Genomic DNA, 22,095 nt, shown 5'->3' with positions numbered 1-22,095 from the left:
ACACTCGCCCGCGTGGCCTCACTCTTTTCCGCTCACACCCCGACTGCCTTCCCCTTCCGGTTTACCCGCTTAAGGACCCGAACCTTCCCCCCACGTCACATGACTCCACCCCCCGTGACGTCACATCCGGAAGGTCGCTTACGCCCGCATTACACGTGTATGGGTGTAACGTGTGTGTCTTTGTTACGTGAGTTGTATGTGTGTGTTACGTGTGTTACATGTGTGTTACGTGTGTTACGTGTGTGTGTTACATGTGTGTTACGGGTGTGTTACGTGTGTTACGTGTGTGTGTTACATGTGTGTTACGTGTGTGTATTACGTGAGTGTGTGTTACGTGTGTATGTTACGTGTGTGTTACGTGAGTGTGTGTTACGTGTATGGGTGTAACGTGTGTGTCTTTGTTACGTGAGTTGTATGTGTGTGTTACGTGTGTTACATGTGTGTTACGTGTGTGTTACGTGTGTTACGTGTGTGTGTTACATGTGTGTTATGGGTGTGTGTTACGTGTGTTACATGTGTGTTACATGTGTGTTACGGGTGTGTGTTACGTGTGTGGCATGTGTTACTTGTGTGTGTTTCGTGTGTTACATGTGTGTTACGTGTGTGTGTGTTCCATGTGTGTTACGGGTGTGTGTTACATGTGTGGCATGTGTGTGTTACGTGTGTGTGTGGCGGGAGTTAAGGATTTCGTGTGAGCATGGAATAAAGCTTATTGCTGTTTCACGCAGTGCCTCCCCGACTGAATGATTCATGGCAAAGAATCAGCTCCAGCTGCCCCCGTCTCACTCCCCCCCCCCCCTTCTCACTCCCCCCCCGTCTCACTCTGCTCCACCTCCCCCCGTCTCACTCCCCCACCCCCCCGTCTCACTCCCCCCCCCCGTCTCACTCCCCCCCCCCGTCTCACTCCCCCCCCCGTCTCACTCCTCACTCCCCCCCCCCGTCTCACTCCCCCCCCCCCGTCTCACTCCCCCCCCGTCTCACTCCCCCCCCCCGTCTCACTCCCCCCCCGTCTCACTTCCTCCCCGTCTCACTCCCCCCCTCCCGTCTCACTCCTCCCCCGTCTCACTCCCCCCCCGTCTCACCCCCCCCCCCGTCTCACCCCCCCCCCCCCGTCTCACTCCCCACTCCACCCCCGTTTCACTCCCCCCTTCCGTCTCACTCCGCTCCACCTCCCCCGTCTCACTCCGCTCCACCTCCATCTCACTCCGCTCCCCCCCGTCGCACACACTGCGCCCTGCACCCCACACTGCAGGCTTGCCACGGCCACGGCACACGCACTGCACGCACGCCGAGCCCCATCCACGCTGCAAACAAATTGCACGCAACGCATTATTATCGGCACCCCGACCGCGAGGCGTGTGTCTCGGGCGAGCCCGGGCATGCGGGGGGAGGAATGAGGTGGGGGGAGCCTGGGGGCCAGAGACGATGTTGGAACAATCACCACAAAGAATGCGGAGCGATCACTTCGTTCCCTCGGCTCCCTCCCCAAGCCCTCATTATTGATTATTGCAGGGCTCGCACCCCGGCTCCTGACCCAAGGAGGTCGGCTACCTGCGGCTCGGGAGCCGCATGCGGCTCTTTGTAAGGACGGCTCCGTGGCGTTATTCACGTGCATTGTGGATCGTGACATTTTTTTTTACCGAATTCTAAAAAAGGTGGCTCTTGTTATTTTGGTTGCAACTCTTGCCCCAATCCTCGCCCTAATTCGGACCCATTTCCCTGTCACATGACCATATCCCTGAACCCAAACCTCACCTTGTCTCATCATCACAGCCCTAACTCTATCCCAACTATACTCCTAACCCCGTCTCATCATAAGCCCTAAGTCCAACCTAACTATACCCCTAACCCTACCTCCCAACCTCGCCATAACCCTATCGTAACCATAACGCTGTCCCCAAAACCTTATCAATCTAACCCTGTCCCCCAGACCCTAATTCCCACCCCTTACTCTTAATTGTCCCCTAACACCTGGCTCTAAAACGAACCCTCATTATCATAGCCTCAACTCTAACCTCAACTCTACCCCTCTGATTACCATGACCCTATCCAAAACCCCTTACACTGCTACGTCTATCAATACTGTCGCGTTTACCGTGAGTTCAACACAATGCCACCAGATCTCGGTACAAGTCAACTCCTGCCCCTTAAACACAGATGCCAATTCCTGGACTGTCCAAGTCACACTCAGGCAGTTTGCAACACTAACCCCTGACGCATATTCTAATTGTCACAGTCCTAAGCCTCATCCTAACTATACCCCAACACCTAACCCTACTCTATCCCTAACTCCTACCACCACTCTACTAACCACCACTTGACCCCAACACCTAACCCTACTCTATCCCTAACTCCTACCACCACTCTACTAACCACCACTTGACCCCAACACCTAACCCTACTCTATCCCTAACTCCTACCACCACTCTACCCCGACCTTGCAGTCGCATCAGGATCAGCATTAACCTTGCCCTGTGATGTGAAATGGTCCGAGGGGTTTCCCCTCCAAAACTTCACAGAAATATTCAATTTGCAAACCTGTTCCTGGTGAATGGATATCACCACTTTTTAGTTTACGATTCGGGGTGGTGCTCTCATTTTTTGATGGAATCAGAGAGTGATTTGTGATCTTGACCACCACCCAACCTTGCAGTGCCGCACGGCTCTCCGAACCTCTGAGCGAAGGCTGCAGTCTTCATCCTGGGACGTGGGATATTGTAGATGGCGAGCGTGGGCCTGCCACTTTCTTTCAGCTAGCCGGAACACCTCCCTCCTTGCAGTCTTAGCAGCTGCATGAGCCACAGCCCTGAAATCCACCCATTTCCCCTCGGCATCAGGAGGCTCCCTCCTCCTGGCGATGCCAACAACCCCAGCTGCAAGCGATGATGGGATTCTCTATTGCAACCTTCATCAGCCAGCCAAGACCAGGCTAGTGTGGCAAGCCGATGGTCATTGGAGCTGATCTCTCTCCAGTCGTCTTACACACTGCACAAGGTCTCCGCACACTGTGACACACACAGACAGTACATTGATGCACTGACAGGCACACACACAAACAAGTTATCAAACACAGACGTTCACACGTGCACAAAAACGTGTTGTTACAAAGATCCCCTATATAAACTCTAACACTGTTGGGGCAAGTGCCGTTAGCGAGTACCTATGAAAGTTGGCACAGCACACGAGGTGTGACGTGTGACAACACCACGCCAGTGGCGATGTTTGCACACTCATCCAGATACTTCTGTAAGGTTGAGGCGACCCATGCAGGGGAGGCTCACGACTCGTTCACTGTTAACGACCGTGAGCGGGAATCAAATTTGGGTCGTCGGGTTCACAATGCAGAGCCCTGACCACAACACCCCCCACCGCCCCCCACAAATGCATGCACGTCAGCAGCTCAACAAACCAGTGTAAACACGGGTTACCATCATCATTAACAATTTGTCTCAGAACTACAACCGCTGTTCACCACTAAGTGGCAGTGATGTCACTACGGCGCTTGTGCCGTACTAAGTGCACTTGAGGCCACGTCAAATATCAAAGGCTCGCTGGCAAGTCACGGAACAGACCCAGGTGATGGCTAACAGATGCACCACCTGTGCTCCACACTGTGTCATATCGCTGCGTTTAATCCACCCGGCGCTCCGCTCGTTGTTGTGAGCGTCGCTCCTCTGCCCTCCGCTGTTGCTGTTGCTGGAGGGCGACGGCCTCTAACTGCCCAGTCGCGTTCTTCACGAACCTCCTCTACGGAGGCCGATCTTGACACCGCTGGTACCTTTCAGTGACAAGTCCACTCAGCTCCACATCCTCCCGCACCGCATCAGTCGACCTCACACACACGCGCAGGCGTGCACGGGCAGGTGGTGCTCGTGGCGACATATAAATGAGCCCGCCACCGAGAAAGAGACACACAGATTGTAAGCTCACCGAGTTTAATCGCGCTGAACGATAGTCATGCCTTCTGCCCCGAGACATGCACAACTGGACGCAATCAAGCACGCATGGGCTTGACCTGGTGAAGAGTGCCAGCGAGTGAGTGAGAGAGAATTAGTGTTGAGTGTGAAATAGAGTGAACATGCTCTTTGGTTCTATCGGTAAAGTCCGTGTCTGCCTCAGCAGCAGACCATGCTTTCCCACCTGATGACGGACGCTTGTGTTGCGCCCGAAACGTCGTGATTTATTTTATTTTCTACCTAAGTGACTTTACCGAAAGAACCAAAAAGTATGGATTCCTGCAGTCACGAAAGCTTCAAATCAAGATAGAGTGAACATGGTTACACCAGTCTCTTGCTTTCACCCTGACTCGCTGTCACCATTGTGTAAATGAGTGAGAATGGATGACAAAGATAGTGAATGCCTCATTCAATGTGGTGCGCAAACTCTTCCTAGGTCGACTCAGCCTAAAGTTTGTACCAGGTGCGGTGTAAACATCAGCACTGGGGAGACAGATGTGGCCGGGCGTGGTGCTGGCCATCCACTCCATCGTGTGCCTTTGCCAGCCTTCATTGGTGCTCGCTAACAGCACTTGCCCTGACAGTCTGCTAAGGCTGTTCGGAGGATCTTTGTTTTTGCAACTCTATTTCTCTCAAATGTTTGAAAACATCACAAACATAACTCTAGTGTCTGACTCTTCTCATCAGATTTCCTGTCCTTGCGTCTTCCCTCGACCTAACCTCAACATCCTTCAGCCTGTCACCATAAACATCGCTACAATGATATATCCTCTTTGTTTTCCCTCCTAATTCACCGTTCACTACCTCTACTCACCCCCACCCCATCATTTACCGGCCTCGTCAATGCTCCCATCTCATCCGGGACCGTTCCCTTAGCTCTCAAGACTGCTGCTGTCACTCCCATCCACGACAAAATCCACTTTGGGCCCCGACATTCCAGAACATTTCCATCCAATTTCCAACCTCCCCTTCCTCAGAGACGTCCTACACAGGGGCATCTTCTCCCTCCTCTCTGTGATCTCCACAACCCCACTCCATTCGACTGACACTGCTCTCCGACGTCTGGTCAGTGAGCTAATTCTCTGCTAACACCGTGGATCCCTCTTGCTCCGAATTCTCCTAAAATATTTCGGCTCCTTTTGATACCATAGACGAGGCGGTCATCCTTGAGCACTCCCACAATGGCGTAGGGGTCTGAGGCACACTTACCAACCCAAATGGCTCATCTACCACCTACGCGTGATTAAAATGTCCACAGCCAACAGACTCCTCACCCGCACCTATAAATCAGAGCACATCTCCCAATACTCCACTACCTCCACTGGTTCCCAATCCAATCCTGAATCAACTTCAAGATCACACTCACCGTCTTCAAGAACCTTAATCGACTCGACTCTCCCTACCCCTCCACTCACTCTGATCCCCTCTATGCACTCTCTACCTTTCATCTCACTCTACTCCCCTCCACCCTCTCTCCTACCTCTCCCCTCTCAATTCACTCTACTCCCCTCCATGTGCTATCCCACCTCTCCCCTCTCATCTCACTCTACTCCCCTCCACGCACTCTGTTCCAGTAACCAAGTATTTCCATCGAAGCCCCCAGTGAATTGTCGCTCAGTGGCAGGTCACTTATTCTCCTGTGCTGCCTCCAAGTCTGAAACTCCCTTCCCCAGCCATCCCGTGCTGCCGTGGCTTAAGGCCGTCCTCGTTTCCTCTCCCAAACACTGGCTGCCCCTTTTCTCTAGAAGTTAAATAAATAAATAAGTCTCCTTTCACCAAGATGCCCAAGTTCCACTGCCTCTAGACAATTTCTAGAGATGCAATTGCATTTACACGCTATAGGAATAAAAATGGTATCGTTTACCTTTGTGTCAGTATCAGTGTGTGTGTAAAGATGTTGAAGAGTGATTTGTGGTCGCGGAATTCCATCTCTGCTGAGGCATGTTCCATCTTCTCAGCAACTCGAAACCACCACTTATCCCTGTAGTGCCATATGGCTCTGTGAACCTCCGAGCAAAGCCTGCGGGCTGTTATAGATGGTAAGAGTGGGCTGCTGCTTTTTCTCAACTAGATGGACCATCTCCTCCATTAGACAGTTTTGGGAGTGTTGGACTGTATACCCAATGCAGCCAAATAAGCTGCATGAGCCACAGTCCTGAACCTCACCCATTTCCTTTTAATATTAGGGGGGGACGATGTCAACCTCAGCCACAACCAATGATCGAATTCTCACCTGCAACTTTCGTCAGCTAGCCTCGACCAGGCTACTGTGGGTTTGAACGAGGTCCTAGGTGGACGCCCACCACATGAGTGGAATAATAATGGCAGGCGCATCTTCCAGATGAAAAGCCGATGGTCAGTGGACAGATCAGCTCCACAGTAGGTCCTGGTATCAAGATCCGCATTTGCTGTCTCGTCACTAGTTCTTAATGTCTGGATGTGCCGATCCCAGAACAATATAATGGATAACTCTATCCCAAGGGGTCACTTTAGCCATCCCCTGACAAGAGGTCAAAGACTCATAAGCTTTGTCTGCATCCCTCTACTGATGTTCATCTTCAGTGAGGGCGTAATCCCCCCATTAGGACCATTCCTCCCCTGCTGTAGAAAGGGAGGAGAGCCCATAACAGCCTGTAACTCACAGCCACTGTTACCATAATGATGTTGGGCAGGCCCAGGTAAAGCTACATAGCTGGACGTCAGAGCCATTCCCTGTTTGTGTGAGTCTGCGGGCGTTTGTGGGTGTCTGTGTTTGTGTGTGGTCACTGCGTGCATGTCTGTGTTTGTGTGTGTGTCCCCGTGCCAGGTACTGTCTCTGTATGTGTGTGTTGACGGGTATCATCTGTGGTTGTGTCTGTACGTGCATCTGTCTGTGCATGTTGACGCGTGTCTATGTGCGTGTCGCTGCTCTTCACGGATGTGTCCGATTGTATGACATGCGCTTCACTGGGAGTGTGAGAGATGTTTCCGTTGGACACTCCTGGTGCTCCGTTCTCCTGTAGTACACACAAAGACAAAGATCCCCTGTGTAATCTTAATTTTTGGAGCTTTCATGACTGCAGGAATTATTCTTTGGTTCTTTCGGTTAAGTCACGTCTAAAGATAAAATAATGAATTAAAATAATAGCAACGTTTCGATTGCAACACAAGCAATCATCATCAGGCATAAGAGAAATAGCAACAAAAATCTAACTAGAAAACTATAGACAGACATACAAGCAAACAGACATCACAAGGACACACAGAGAGAGGACACATATCGGCACAGAGAGAGGGGTCGTTTCTGTGACGGTTCCTTAAATATAGGGAGGGGGGGCGGGGACGGAGAGTGGACGGCAACGTGTTGCTGCTGCGCAAGTAAGATGACGACGTGGCACGGCACGCAAGCTTGAAAATTAGGAGAAAGACACACTAAAATTAAATAACCTCGCAAAATATCGAAATGTGATGTAATGCAACACATCTTTAGACGTGACTTAACCGAAAGAACCAAAGAATAATTCCTGCAGTCACGAAAGCTCCAAAAATTAAGATTGAACCACTTCTACGGGGAAGTTTTAAGCTTATCTTTTTTCTCTCTCTGGCTATTTGTTCTCTCTGCCTGTGTCCTCTCTTTGGAATTTTCACACTTAAATTCTAACTTAGCAATCTTTGAAATACGTAATCAACCAGGCTATGCGTTAATTGTGTGTTGACCGACTCTCTGTGTTGCATTACATCACATTTCGATATTTTGCGAGGTTATTTAATTTTAGTGTGTCTTTCTCCTAATTTTCAAGCTTGCGTGCCATGCCACGTCGTCATCTTACTTGCGCAGCAGCAACACGTTGCTGTCCACTCATTGATATGCTAATTTTCTCTGCCCCCTCCCTCTCTCCGTCCCCGCCCCCCCTCCCTATATTTAAGGGACCGTCACAGAAACGACCCCTCTCTCTGTGCCGATATGTGTCCTCTCTCTGTGTGTCCTTGTGATGTCTGTCTGCTTGTATGTCTGTCTATAGTTTTCTAGTTAGATTTTTGTTGCTATTTCTCTTATGCCTGATGATGATTGCTTGTGTTGCAATCGAAACGTCGCTATTATTTTAATTCATTATTTTATCTTTAGACGTGACTTAACCGAAAGAACCAAAGAATAATCCCCTGTGTAGTCTTAACAGACTGTAGGACCAAGTGCCTTTAGCGAGTAGCACTGATGAAGGCCAGCAGGGCACACGAGGGGTGGGTGGCCAGCACCATGCCGGCCACCGCGACACACACCATCACAGTGCCCCACCACTCCCACTTCCTGGCATTGGAACACAAGCAGTACCACTCTCTCCATCCTCTCTCACCTTCCCCCTCGCCACACTCCCCACTCTCACCCCGCTCTCCCGCCTCTCTCCCCGCTCTCTCACCTTCCCCTCCCCACTCTCCCGGTCTCTCCGCCGGTGCACGTAAAGTGTAGAGGCCGCCAGGACGGTCACCGCCGCAGCCATGAGCAGCCACCCGGGCAGGTACACGGCACACTGCGGGCACGGGATACAGCAACCACCAACAACATCAACCCGGGCAGGCACACGGAACATATATGCAGCCAACCAATTAGCATGGCTGGCTACATAGAATACGAAAGAAGTTCAATATACATACAATACACAGATTAAACAGCATGATCGACTCCCAACAACACCTTGAGCCGCAACCACTAACAATCGGCCAAGCACACCAAAAAAGCAGGACCCTCCTGGGGAGAGTCTAAAGACTGAACGTGTCTTTCCTGTGTAAATTAATGTCACTGTTATCGTTGTTGTTTTTCTTATTCTTAGGCAGGTCCATTCGCGGCCCATCCTATGGGCTTGGCGATTGTTATGTTGTCTGAATATATTTAAACTTTTAAACTATTAAAAACAATTATTTAACCAGGTAAGGCCCACTGAGCTATGTAGCTCTTTGTCAAAAGCGACCTGGCCACAAATTATAGCTCACCGAGGTGGCCTATCAAGTTCAAATGTATAGAACCCAAATACGCTAAAATTAGACAGCCCGGAGAAAAACCCACGCGACCACGGAGACACGCAAACTCCAAATATACAGCAGACATCAGGGTCGGGATCGAACCCATGACCTCCTGCATACCAGGCGAGGAAGTTAACATCTGGCCACCATGAATTGAAACCTCGTCGTGTTCCTTCCTCCACCGTCCGGTCACTCTGCATGTTATCCACTGGGCAGTGATGGCATGACACATGAATAGGACACATCACTTGAGGGAGTTTTCGACCTAGATCCAAGCTCATCGGATGTACAGGGCCCACACTCCACCAGATCCTTCCAATCCAAAATGGAACACGACTCAACCCTCAGTGGTGTCGGACGGTAATGCTGTGGTGAGCAATGGGGGGAGGTCCAATTTCAATTGGCTATTCTCTTCATGGCGTTTGTAGCCACCACAGCGGCCAAATGGGGCTCTGGATGGGTGCAAGGGGCTGGTAACCCCTCCACCTTCAACCCATTGACCACAAAATAACGTGAAAAAATCTAATCAAGCTTGTTCTGGAGGCCCCGGGGGGACAGGTGTCTATGGCGTCTCCTGGCCAAACCCCATTTGTCGTGGCAGGAGTCTGAATCCTTACCCTCGGCGTTCCTCCAGAAACTACAAAACGCCACTATGGGTGGCCACGTGGAATGTTTGAATGTTCAATGCGGAGGAGAGGTTGCCACTCCTCTGTCAGGAGCTGGACCGGTACCGCCTGGATCTCTGTGGTATTCAGGAGGTCCGGTAGACTGGCTCTGGCTCCAGCCACCAATGAGGGTGGACAGTCCTATACTCGGAGAAAGAGACTGCCAAACAACAGGGAGTGGTTCTTCTCCTAAACAAAAAAATGAACAGAGCGTGGGAGCATGACGGTGAGGTGTGGGAATATGTAAGCCCCAGGCTACTGTGGGCTCGCCTTCCCATCAACCAGAGGCGAAGAGTGGTGGTGGTTACTTATGCCCCCGCCAAAGATGATTAGTGGAGGGTTACAGACAAGGCCGATGAGTCAGATGCATTCTATGACCCCCTGTCACAGGTGCTAGCTAAAGTGGCCCCTCGGAATAGTCATCCTGTTGGGTGACTTTAATGCCTGAGTGGGTCATGATGCTGGTACCTGGGCTGAAGTGTTTGGAAGCCATAGGTCAGATCAGCTCAATAACAACGGTAGGAGGCTGCTAGACTTTTGTAAAGCCCATGGGCTTGTAATTATCAACACACCGTTCCGGCATCGGCACATCCACACAACATCATGGATGCACAGAAAACATCATGCGACAAGCTGCCGTGCCTCAAATATTGGAAGAAGTTGTCACCCCCTGTGAGTGGCTGGCTCAAGTGCCATCTGTTGAGGAAGTACGGAAGGTGATCCAGAGTGTTAGACAAGGAAAAGTGCTGGGCAGAAATGATCTCCCAAGCGAAATGCTGGGGGAGGGTGGCGTTTGTGTGCAGACTGCCCTTTATGATATCATAATAACAGTCTGGACCATTGGACAGGTTCCACAGGATTTAAGAAGGGGGACCGCACAGACTGTAACAACTACAGGTATCACACTACTCTTTGGTTTTTTCGGTAAAGTCACGTAGGTAAAAATAAATAAATGAAAAAACAACTAAATTAAATCACGAAGTTTTGGAGGCAACACAAGCTTTTGTCTTCAGGTGTCACCGTTACAACCAAATTCACTGTAATAAGAATTTGGCTGTGACGGTTCCACCTGAAGACGGAAGCTTGTGTTGCCTCCGAAACGTCGTGATTTTTTTTTTTACCTAAGTGACTTTACCGAAAAAAACAAAAAGTATGAATCCTTGCAGTCATGAAAACTTCAAATCTAGGTATCACCCTCTTCAGTGTGCCCAGAAAGGTCCTGGAAAAGATTATTCAGCATCGCCTTACTAGGCACGCTGAGAAGCTTGCGGAGCCCCAATGTGGTTTCAGGCCAGGGTCATACTGCACAGATGCCATATTTTATGTCCGTCTGCGACAGCAGAGGTGTAGGGAATTCCCACAGGACCTACATCTCTGTTTTATTGACCTGGTCAAGGCCTATGATACCATCATTAGGCCTGAGCTCTGGGCTGTTCTTCGTGCTTTCAGAGTCCCTGACTCTCTACTCTCTGCTCGCAATCATTAAGGACCTTCATGATGGTGGACAGGCCCGGGTAAAACTATGTGGCTGGGAGTCGGTGCCGTTCCCTGTTCACCTTGGCATGCGAGAGGGATGTCCTCTGGCTCCCTTATTTAACATCTATTTCGACCACGGAGTTTGTGAAGCCTTCAATGGCTGTACCAGAGAACATACTCTTTGGTTATTTCGGTAAAATCACATAGGTAAAAAATAAAAATAATTCTACCTACGTGACTTTACCGAAAGAACCAAAGAGTATGCGTCCTCGCAGTCACAAAAACTTCAAATCTAGAATGTACCAGAGAAATTTCCATCTGGTACAGATACAATGGGAAGCTGACCGATGCCCAGGTGCAGTCAAGGGATGGCTCCCTATATTGGTCAACCATCGTATGTATGCTGATGATCTGGTGATTTCTGCTCACTCAGAGGAGGAGTTGGAGGTGCTGATGCTGAACCTGGAGCGTGCCCCTAAAAGGTGGGCCCTTACCATCAGCCCCACCAAAACTAAGCACCTGCCTGGGTATTTTATGCCAGCAAAAACTCCACCCCTCAACTCCCCATTGGTGATGGGGCAGTTGTAGAGAAAGTGGAAGGTTTTCCATACCTGGGCAGTGTGCTCATGACCAGCTCCGGTTTGACAGCAGAGGTCTCACTCCGAATGAGTCGAGCGGCATTATTTTTTCATCAACTGCGCAATGCTGTGTGGAAGCTACCTGGTCTGTCACTCCACACAAACCTTCAGGTCTTCTTGGCCACAGTAATGCCTTCCATTCTCTATGCTTGCGAAACATGGACCCCCTAATGGAACATCTTCGCCAGTTAGAAACATTTAGGCTGTCCTGCCTACAATCCATCCTGGGTTTAACCAGGCTGGATTGTGAGACGAGCTCACAAATCCTCTAAAGATCTGGACAAAGTCCCATCGGTGAGCTCCTCTGGCAGGCAAGGCTGCATTGGCTGGATTATGTAGCCCGCATGCCCAGTCAACGCATGCCTAAAGAGCTTTTTTTCGACCAATTAGAGGGGCTAAATGGGCATGGCACCGACTAGACAAGAGATGATACAAGAGGATGTGGAGCTGAATGGACTTGCAGATGACTGGTACCAGCAGTGTCAAGATCGGTCTCTGTGGAGGAGGCTCATGAAGGACACTACTGAGCAGTTTGAGGCCTCCAGCAACAATGGAGGCCAGAGGAGCGACACTTACAACAACAAGCGGAGCGCTGGGTGGCTAAAGCACAGCAAGTTGGAACAGTAGGGGGCACAGGTGGTGCATCGGCCAGTCATCTCAGTTAGTCAACCAATAGCACCTGGGTCTGTCTCATGACCTCCTGCCAGCGGGTGTCTGACACTTCATGTGGCCTTAATGTGCATATAGCCTGGCACAAGCGCCGTGGTGACATCACCACCACTTAGTGGCGAATGCCGGTTGTTGTTGTGACCCACGGACTAACCGAACCCTGACCCCCGATGCCTTGACCCCCCCGCACACACCTGGACCCTGCACGACGCGGCGGGGGATCCGGCGGGGCCTCCAGCGGCCCCCGCCACGAGGCGGAACGCCGCCACGGCACGCCGCGCATCCCCCTCCTCCTCCCAGCAGCGGTACTCGCCGGCCACGCGCGACAGCTCCGCCCCCCCTCCGTCCGTGAACACCAGCAGCCCCGGAGGACCCTCCCGGGGGGCCACGGGGACCCAGCGGGGGGTCGCCCGGGCCGAGGTCGCTGCCAGGGGACCCGCGGGGAGGGGAGCTTCGGGCAAGGGGCCCCGGTTGAGGGGCGACCCCCCCACCGCGCGTACCCCTGGATGGGGCTCCAGGTCCGACGCCACCACCAGGCGGCGTGGGGACGGCGTGGGGGGCGGGCCGGGGGGCTCCTGGCCGGGGTCCTGCCTGGTAGGGACCCCGAGCGGGCCCTGCCCCGGCATCAAAGGTCGGAGGTCGTGCATCCAGGTGGCGCGCGCCAGGTTCGAGGTCAGAGGGCACGGGAGGAAGATGGCTGGGAGCCACGGGGACACGGGGATGTCGTGCAGCGGAACTGAGATGCGGAGACACGCGGAGACACACGGAGACACGGCAACAAACACGACCGGAATTAAGACATGGAGACATGCGGACACATATGCGGACACGACAATAAACACTATCTCAACTGAGACATGGAGAGACAGAGATAAATGGGTACACGGAGACACGTGGGGGACATGGAGGCACAGGGGGATACACGGAGTCATGGTGGAACGTGGAGACACAGGGGCACGTGAGGGCACTTGGGGTAGGAGGGCGGGTCCACGAGGATTGAGACAGCTGCCACGAGAGACGTGGAAGCACAGGTGGCACGGAAGGTGCAAATCTACGATGGGAGATGGCGATGATGAAATGGAGATTGCGATGACGGCAAGGTATTCATGATGATGACGTGAGGATGATGGAGCCCCCACGCCTCCTCCCCTTCTTTCTCCTCCTCCTCACCCGTGGTGTCGGTGCGAGTGACATCGCACACCCCGGCCGTGATGCCCGTCTCCACATTCTGCAGCAGCCGCCCTCCCCTGTGACTGCAATACAGAGCAGAACTTGCTTAGCGCGACCCCACGGAGCGACAAATGCTCTGATAAAAGCAGATTCCACCACCCCGCGATTCGATTACCGCAATTCTTGGTCATGATCCCAGCACAAAAATTTAGACTGAGGGCATCACTAAGACCACCGAGAGAGAGAGGGGGGAGAGAGGGGGGGGGAGAGAGGGGGGGAGAAAGGGGTGGAGGGTGACAGGACGGTGCGAGAGGTTTGAGTCGCCGAATGGCGGGTGGATATGGACAGAATCAGAATATTTATTTATGCTGGAGGAATCCGATGAGCTATGAAGCTTTTTTTTCCACAGATGTCCAGTGAAGAGTGAAGAGGACGAGTGGCGGAGCGGAGTATAGACGGGGTGCTGAGGTAGGGTTCAGTCACGGACTTTGATGATGCCTGTTTGTATATTTGGAGCTCGCGTGATCTCTCTCTCCCCATGGTGGTGACATGGATTTTTCTCCGGTCCTTCCGGTTTTTCCCTCCTCCAGATTTACAAACATGCGTTTAGATTATGACATGGCTGGTGCTATGAATTCATATCAGCCACTGCGATGATGCGCTACCACTTGTGGCCAGCTTATAGCTCAGTGTGCTTTATGTGGCACATTAGGAATGGATCACTCTTTAATTATATCCATGTGCAGCAAGGGAGTAAAAGTGTGGTTCTGTGAAGGTCCTGATGTGCTGTGCAGTGCATCAATGCATGTATGTACAGCAGCATTTGATGACTGAGTCGGGCCTGTAGGTGGCTGGCAGGGTTAATGAATAACCGCACGTGTAAACCAGCCACATGGTTAATGGCGTCTTGGAAGATTTGCTGCGTGTAACACGTGCTGTTGCATTTTACAGGTAAAGGACCCAAATGTTGTTTATGATCGTTATATAAATGTTCTAGACTTGTTCTAGACTTTAAGCTTGGCTTTGAATTGTTCGTTTGTGATATATGCAATTAGAGGCGTTTTAGCACTGTGCATTGTAAAGGGATGATGCACTGTAATTAGTTACTGTCATTGTAATTCTCTAACTCTAATACTGTTTAGTCTATAACCATGCCCATGTACCCAGAGTATGACTACTTGCAATGCTATTGAGAATAGAACACATGTAAAGTAGTAAGCTGTACAATGGTGAGATACAGTACGTATACTGTACACATACAGTACATATAATGGATGTAATATACCGATATAAGTGGATGGTATAGATAGACATACAGCTTAGGATTAAAGTAATAGTCGAATAGTGATGTGCAAATGTGATTGTCAAAGATAAGGATGGTTTATCAGTAGTAGAATTGGGTTTAAGAGAAAGGGTTAATGAATAACCGTACGTGTAAGCCAGCCACATGGTTAATGGCGTCTCGGAAGAATTGCTGCGTGTAACACGCGCTGTTTCATTTTACAGAGTGACGGTGCGGTTCTTCACAAGATTGATATTAACTACAATAAATAAATGTGCTTGCCCTCGATTTGGAGCACCTGCCCACGTCCTTCATTTCGAGTGTGCAACATTTACCTGGTTATTAAAAGTTTAGTTTTAGTGTAGTTAATGAAAAGGTCTACGGGCCAAGTGGACGGAGTGGAGAGTTCAGGCGAGTGGTGTTGTACATGGAGTTACTCGTTGAGTGTGAGGCATTGCAGCAGTAGCCATGATGAGTATTCGGAAGCCACTGGAGCTATGCACTTTTAAAATCTAGATTGAAAACTAATGTCTTTAGAAATGATTGTTGTGTTTAGTTTGTTGTTCTTCCCCTGCACCTCTGATGAGCACGATTGTCTACGTACGGTGTGAAAGAGGTTCAACATACGTACAAGATACACGTTATTCCTTTGCTGAAATTGTTCGTGAAGTTACAATAGACCCGGCCTACGTTGAGAGAGAAGCCTGCGAGTCGCCCCGATCGTCGCAGTGGCCGTCATTGCACGTACACACACACTCACAAAGCAACACTGCCCATCCACATACCTCATCAACACGGAGGGTGTATGTACATTTATCTGTATGTGTCAGTACGTGTGCATGTGTGTGTAGCCGTGTTCTGGGGATCGGTAGTGTAGCGGTTAGCGCTGCACTGCGCTATGGACCGGGCGGCCCGTGTTCGATTCCCACTCACAGACACCAATACCAGTTATGATTATATGAACCGGTTTTCGGCCTCCCCTAGATCGACTCAGCCTCAAATGAGTACCTGGTGCGATATGTAAACATCGCAAAGGCGGCCGGATGTTGTGCTGGCCACCCACCCCTTCGTGAGCCGTACCGGCCTTCATAAGTGCTCGCTCACAGCACTTTCCCAAACAGTCTGTTAAGGCAATACGGGGGATCTTTGTCTTTGTACCTGTGTGTGTACTTGTGCGTGTGTCTGTACGTGTGTGTGTATACCTGTGCGTGTACCTGTGTGTGTACCTGTGCATGTGTCTGCACGTGCGTGCGTATACCTGTGCGTGTACCTGTGTGTGTACCTGTGCGTGTGTCTGCACGTGCGTGTACCTGTGCGTGTACCTGTGCGTGTACCTGTGCGTGTACCTGTGCGTGTGTCTGCACGTGCGTGTGCGTGCGTCCCAGCCGCAGTGCGGGTCACGAGCGAGGATGCAGTCGGCGCAGGAGGCGAGGCGCGAGCACGAGGCGGTGGGGAGCTGCAGGCACGAGGCCTCGGCCAACACAAACACCGTGCGCTGCACACACACAGGTCCCCCGTGTAGCCTCACTTAGCATGTTGGGACAAGTATGTACGTGTGTACGTTTACGTTCTTTCGCACCGTACGTAGCCAACCGTGCTAATCGGAGGTGTGGGGAAGGATAACAAACTAAACACAAAAAAATCAGTTCTCAAGAGTTTTCAATCTAGATGATTTAAAAGTGCGTAGCTTCTGTAGCTTCCTAGTATTGGATTAGCGTTCCAGACGGCCACAGAAGTGTATCTGAAAGCAATCAATAATAGAATAATAACCTCTATTTTACAGTGCCTTTCATATTGAAATTTCTCAAAGCACTGGACATAAAAATGAAGCAACACTCACAAATACAGATTAAATCTAAGCGAAATAGAAAGCTGATAATAACAATATCAATCTCGAAATTCCAATAAAATGAAGAATTATGATTAATAATTGCATAGTAATCCAATCAGACAATAGAATAGTTTTTTAAATCTTAAGTTACAGGGAAAGCCTGTATGAACTGGGGATGCAGTGACCGTCTTTGTTCGATGGTTAGCCAAAAGGCGCTGCGAAGGATGACCAGAGCTCGCAAGATGGCCTATGCTCCATGATGAGATCAGCAAGGTCTTGTGCTCTTAGTGAGGAGCAAGTACAAAGGCCGCCATGGCACACGAGGGGGCGGGTAGCCAGCATCACCACTTCTGGCCGCCTCCGTCTCCCTGGTGCCGATGCTTCTACACACCGCACTTAAGGCCGAGTCTACTTAAAGGAGGCCCTGGACTGGTTCAAATATTCACCACGATAAGAATCGGGTTTTCTCCTTTTTTTGGCAACAAAACTGAAACCTTTTTACAAGGACTCATGTCTGCATTAACCACAATACTTGTGGTCAGAATGCAAACAAAAACACACACTCTGATAATATATGCATTGTCCTTGAAACTGATTGGTCCACACCAGAGACAGCTTTCTTTTGAGCCTCGTCACCACCACTGTTGAACAGTCGACCAAATCTTCGGCCGTGAGCAGGAATTGATGCTGGTGACCGGGTTCGTAGTGCAGTGCACTAACCACAGCACTACTGCTCCTCATTATGTGCAAAACACATGTACACGCACGCACGTACATGCTGCTTTTATGGAGCGACAGGCCAAGCCAGGGAGCCGCCACCTGTGAGTGTTACATGGTGTGGATGCTGTCACCTGATTGGCTGAGAGAAGCAGACGGCTGATTGGCTGGGGCTCGGGGAATAGGTGAGTTTCCTCGATGATGTGTGACAACGAGCCAATTAGGACGGCCTTGTACAGCACACCTCGTTCTACAGCACACACACACACCGCGTCGTCATAACATGCACATGTCGTATTATCATACCACACATGCCGCGTTATCATACCATACACACGCCGTGTGATCATACCATACACACCTTGCTTTGAACACGCATGTCATCATACACACCTCGTCATACATATCATACACCCCATCATACCGTGTACACCATCACGCCATACACACCGCATAAGGGTGAGTATTTTTAGTGTCAGTATTTATCTGAGTTAGAACCTGTGTTAGTATCTGAGTTAGTCTCTCTGAGTGAGCTAGTATTTCTGAGCGAGTTAGTATTTCTGTATTAGTATCTCTCCACGTTAGTATACTGTTAGTTATTATTTCTGAGTGGGCACAAACTGCTGTGTTATTTTGCGTTAGTCGCACGAAGCCCACGGAAGGCCTGGAGTAGTATATGAGGCGAAGCTGATTCCAGACAAGGCTTCAGAAACCACACAGATGCAGGTTGTGCTGGGAGTGTGAATGCAACGGATAGCACGCTGCGCTACGAATTCGGTGACCTGGTTCGACTCCCGCTCAAGGCCAATGCCAGTGACTATCTGAACCGGTCCTGGGTCTCCCCTAGGTCGACTCAGCCTCAAATGAGTGTCTGGTGCGATGTGTTACCATCGCCACTGGGGAGACAAAGGCGGCCGGGCGTGGTGCTGGCCACCCACCCCCTCGTGTGCCGTTCCTGGTACTACTCGCTAACAGCACTTGCGCCAACAGTCTGTGAAGGCAATACGGGGGATCTTTGTCTTTGGTGGCGCCGGTAGCGTGCGTGCCATTGCTGCACGTCGCTGTTGCTTGCTGCTGTGTGGGCTGCCTGTGCTACGGCACGTGGTCGCAATTTGTGAGCGATACGGTGGCACTCACGGTGCGACATTCACCATGGCGTTACATTCCCACTCCGAGCTCACCACTCGGTGGTGCGGTCCACGGAGACCGTGTGGAAGGAGGGTGACTTGAGCAACAATCATCGACGGGGTCGTGCACGAAGGCGCTCCCAAATGCAGGTTAATAGGAATTGCGATCAAGGCTGCGGAAACCTCAAACCGAAGCTGTCGTTGGTGCGTTAGTATATGCCAGTTAGTACGTGCGAGTTAATTGGTATATGCAAGCGAACGTGTTAATACCGCCGGCAAGGTAAAGCACGGGGTAGGCTGTCGCCTTCGTTGTTGCTGTGGCGACCTCCACGTGCGTCACCGCTATGGCCGCCAGCGAGTCTCCATGCACAGCCAAGATGGCCGCGACGGTAGTGGTAAAGTCGGCGATGGAGTCGGCGGTGGTGGTGTTGGTAGGGCTGGCGGGGTTGGTGGGCCGAACTGAGCTGAACATGAGGGGGTGCTCCAGCGCAAATGAGAGCGTGCGGTCGGGGAGAGAGGAGGAGCGCGGGAAGCCGCGGGCCCGCACACCTGCGCTCACACACTGCGTTGCCAACGACAACAAGCCCACTACTCAACACCAGGTCCAAAACTCACCACAATAACAACACAAGCATCGAACCACTCAATCAATATGCGAATGTGCTGAGGGGAGAATGGTGTGGTGAGGGCGGTGTGGAGAGGACGGTGCGGTGAGGGTGGTGCGGTGAGGGCAGTGTGGTGAGATCGGTGTGGTGAGGGCGGTGTGGTGAGGGTGGTGTGGTGGGGTGAGATCGGTGCGGTGAGATCAGTTTGGTGAGGGCGATGTGTTGGGATTGGTGCGGTGAGTTCGGTGTGGTGAGGGCAGTGTGGTGAGATCGGTGCGGTGAGGGTGGTGCGGTGAATTCGGTGTGGTGAGATCGGTGCCTTGTGGTTGTCTTCTCGTTGCCGCTGTGTTTGGATATAAGCGCTGGGTGCGGAGCTATCCCTCCATGGCTTGCAGGGTGACGAGGTGGCGAGGTGTTAACTACCTCGCCTGGTATGCAGGAGGTCGTGGTTTCCATCCCAACCCTGATGCCTGTATATTTGGTGTTTTGCATGTTCTCCCCGTGGTTGTGTGGATTTTTCTCCGGGTCCTCCGGTTTTTCTCTACACATTTATGACCATGCTTTTCGAGTGCTATCATTTGTGGCCAGGTCTCTCTGAAAAATAACTATATAGCTATATAGTGGGTTTTACCTGCTAAAATAAAAAATGGTTCAGTTTATACTCTTTGGTTCTTTCGGTAAAGTCACGTAGGTAGAAAAATCATAGATCACGACGTTTCGATCGCAACATAAGCAATCATCATCAGGTGGGACAACCACAGCAAGAAAAAACTGCTGAAGTAGGCGAGAGATCTGCCGTGGCACGAGGCAATATAGTAGTGTATAGTGTAGTGTATAGTAGGCCTCGTTAGTAGGGGGGGGGGGGAGAAGTGGGGGGAGAGAGGGACGGGGCAGAAAGTGGACCCCACGGCAGCACCCGGGTCACTGGAGTAGAGATCGGAGAGAGATGCACACAGAGAGAGAAAGACACACAGAGAGTCGGAAATAACAGCTGACATAGGTAGGCAGGATGGAAACATCCCAGTCATAAGACTTTACCTGGGTAATAACGTCCTTCCAATGATTGCTCAGTTTGTACCCATCCTCTCGGTTGAAGTTGTGTCTGTGTTTATATATCTGCTGAGGCCTATATAACCTCGTGCCACGGCAGATCTCTCGCCTACTTCAGCAGTTTGTTCTTGCTGTGGTTATCTCACCTGATGACGATTGCTTGTGTTGCGATCGAAACGTCGTGATCTATTATTTTTCTACCTACGTGACTTTACCGAAAGAACCAAAGAGTATGGATTCCTACAGTCACGAACGCTTAAAATCCAGATTGAACCGCCTCTACGGGGAGGGTTTCCACACATCTGTCACCTGATCGAGTCGCTAACCTTTCTGAAGAGATGCTGCGACACCAAGGTAATACTGATCGCCCCCCACTCTGTCTCTCGCCCCCCATTCTGTCTCTCGCCCACCACTCTATTTCTCGATCTCCACTCTGACTCTTGCACCCCCCCTCCCGCTACTCTGTCTCTCGCCCCTCGCAATTATCTTTTGCTGAGGTTCACACGGGAGCTGAGGTCGCTAGGGCAGCGATCGGTTGTTCGGCCGGTAGTCGATGACCTTCACCAGCCGGAGACCCTTCCAGCAGACGGCGTCGCATGGAGAGAGGGCCATGAACTCTGCACTCATCTGTAATTTGTGGTGTGGTGAGACTGGCGGTGTGGCCAGGTCCTGCTCTGGGCCGGGGGACCTGCGGGCTGTGTGGGTACGTCGGATACCCGAGTATGTGCTGCGGCGCGGTGAGGATGGGGCGGTGATAGTGGTGCTGTGAGTCCAGTGTGGTGAGATTGGGGTGGCCGCTACCGCTCCAGGCCGGGGGTCGGGCACGCCGCTGCGAGGGTAGGTGATCCACTTGCGCGTGCCGTCGTCGTGGTGACGGTAGGAGCCGCGGAATGCGGCTCTCACATCCGCCATGCGGTACACACACACGGCGGAGAGCCGGGAGCTACACGCCCAGCACGCAACGCCACACCGAGCCACACACCACCACGCCATACCAGGCCAAGCCATGTAACACCACACCTGTAACACCACACCAAACCACACCAGACCACGCCACACCGAGCCACACCGAGCCACGCAATATCACACCACGCCATACCAGGCCAAACCATACTGAGCCAAAACGAGCCACACATCACACCAAACCACACCATACCAAGCCACACCACGGCAAGCCACACCGAGGCACACACCACCACGCCATACCAGGCCAAGCCACACCACGCCGAGCCATAAGAACACCTTGCACGTCATGTACACCACATGAATCCCACACACCACACGCCAGACACTCACATTCATACATTCACTCACTCACACGCAGATACACACAATCACTCACACAGTCACACAATCAAGAAAAAAATACAAATACAAAGATCCCCCGTGTAGCCTTAACAGGCTGTTGGGGCAAGTGCTCTTAGTGCTCACCAATTGAGGCCGGCATGCCGCACGAGTGGGGGGTGTGGCCAATACCATAACGGCCGCCTTTGTATCTCCAGTGGTGATATTCGCACACCACACTAGGTACTCATTTCATACTCAATCGACCTAGCGGAGGTCCAGGACCAAGTTCAACGTTCAAGTTGATCTTGTTTAACCAGGTCATAATTCAGACCGGTTCACATATTCATAACTGATGTTGGCTGTGAGCAGGATTGAAACTCAAGTCGCTGGATTATCGGCGCAGTACGCCAAGCACTGCGCCACCGCTACCCACACACAGATAAGCGCAGCTGACAAAGATCTCCCGCGAGCACTTAAGATGGTCGGCACAGCACACGAGGGGGTGGGTGGCCAGCACCATGCCTGCCTGCCTTTATCTCCCCAGTGGAAATATTTTACACACCGCAACAAATGCTAATTTAAGGCCGAGTCAACCTAGAAGAGGTCCAGCACCGTTTCAGATAATCG

General features: G+C 51.4%; 1 protein-coding gene across 5 annotated transcripts in view; it reads right to left on the bottom strand.

Moving 5' to 3' along the window:
• Positions 1 to 3,929: 3,929 nt before the first annotated feature.
• Positions 3,930 to 22,095, bottom strand: part of LOC144942413 (semaphorin-4C-like) — a 50,333-nt gene continuing 32,167 nt past the window's right edge. For all 5 annotated transcript variants that reach the window (XM_078869270.1, XM_078869269.1, XM_078869271.1 and 2 more), the window contains 8 exons: positions 20,983 to 21,124; positions 18,797 to 19,088; positions 17,534 to 17,649; positions 16,198 to 16,346; positions 13,570 to 13,652; positions 12,594 to 13,135; positions 8,351 to 8,461; positions 3,930 to 6,952 (listed from right to left, as the gene is read on the bottom strand). In XM_078869270.1, the coding sequence (XP_078725396.1) occupies positions 6,719 to 6,952; positions 8,351 to 8,461; positions 12,594 to 13,135; positions 13,570 to 13,652; positions 16,198 to 16,346; positions 17,534 to 17,649; positions 18,797 to 19,088; positions 20,983 to 21,124 (1,669 nt within the window). In that variant the 3' untranslated portion in view covers positions 3,930 to 6,718. The remainder of the gene's footprint in view (positions 6,953 to 8,350; positions 8,462 to 12,593; positions 13,136 to 13,569; positions 13,653 to 16,197; positions 16,347 to 17,533; positions 17,650 to 18,796; positions 19,089 to 20,982; positions 21,125 to 22,095) is intronic.

Source organism: Lampetra fluviatilis, chromosome 27 (assembly GCF_964198595.1).
Source record: "Lampetra fluviatilis chromosome 27, kcLamFluv1.1, whole genome shotgun sequence".
Lineage (NCBI taxonomy): Eukaryota > Metazoa > Chordata > Hyperoartia > Petromyzontiformes > Petromyzontidae > Lampetra > Lampetra fluviatilis.
Note: the sequence above shows the minus strand (reverse complement) of the source record. Positions and strands in the feature narration are given on the sequence as shown.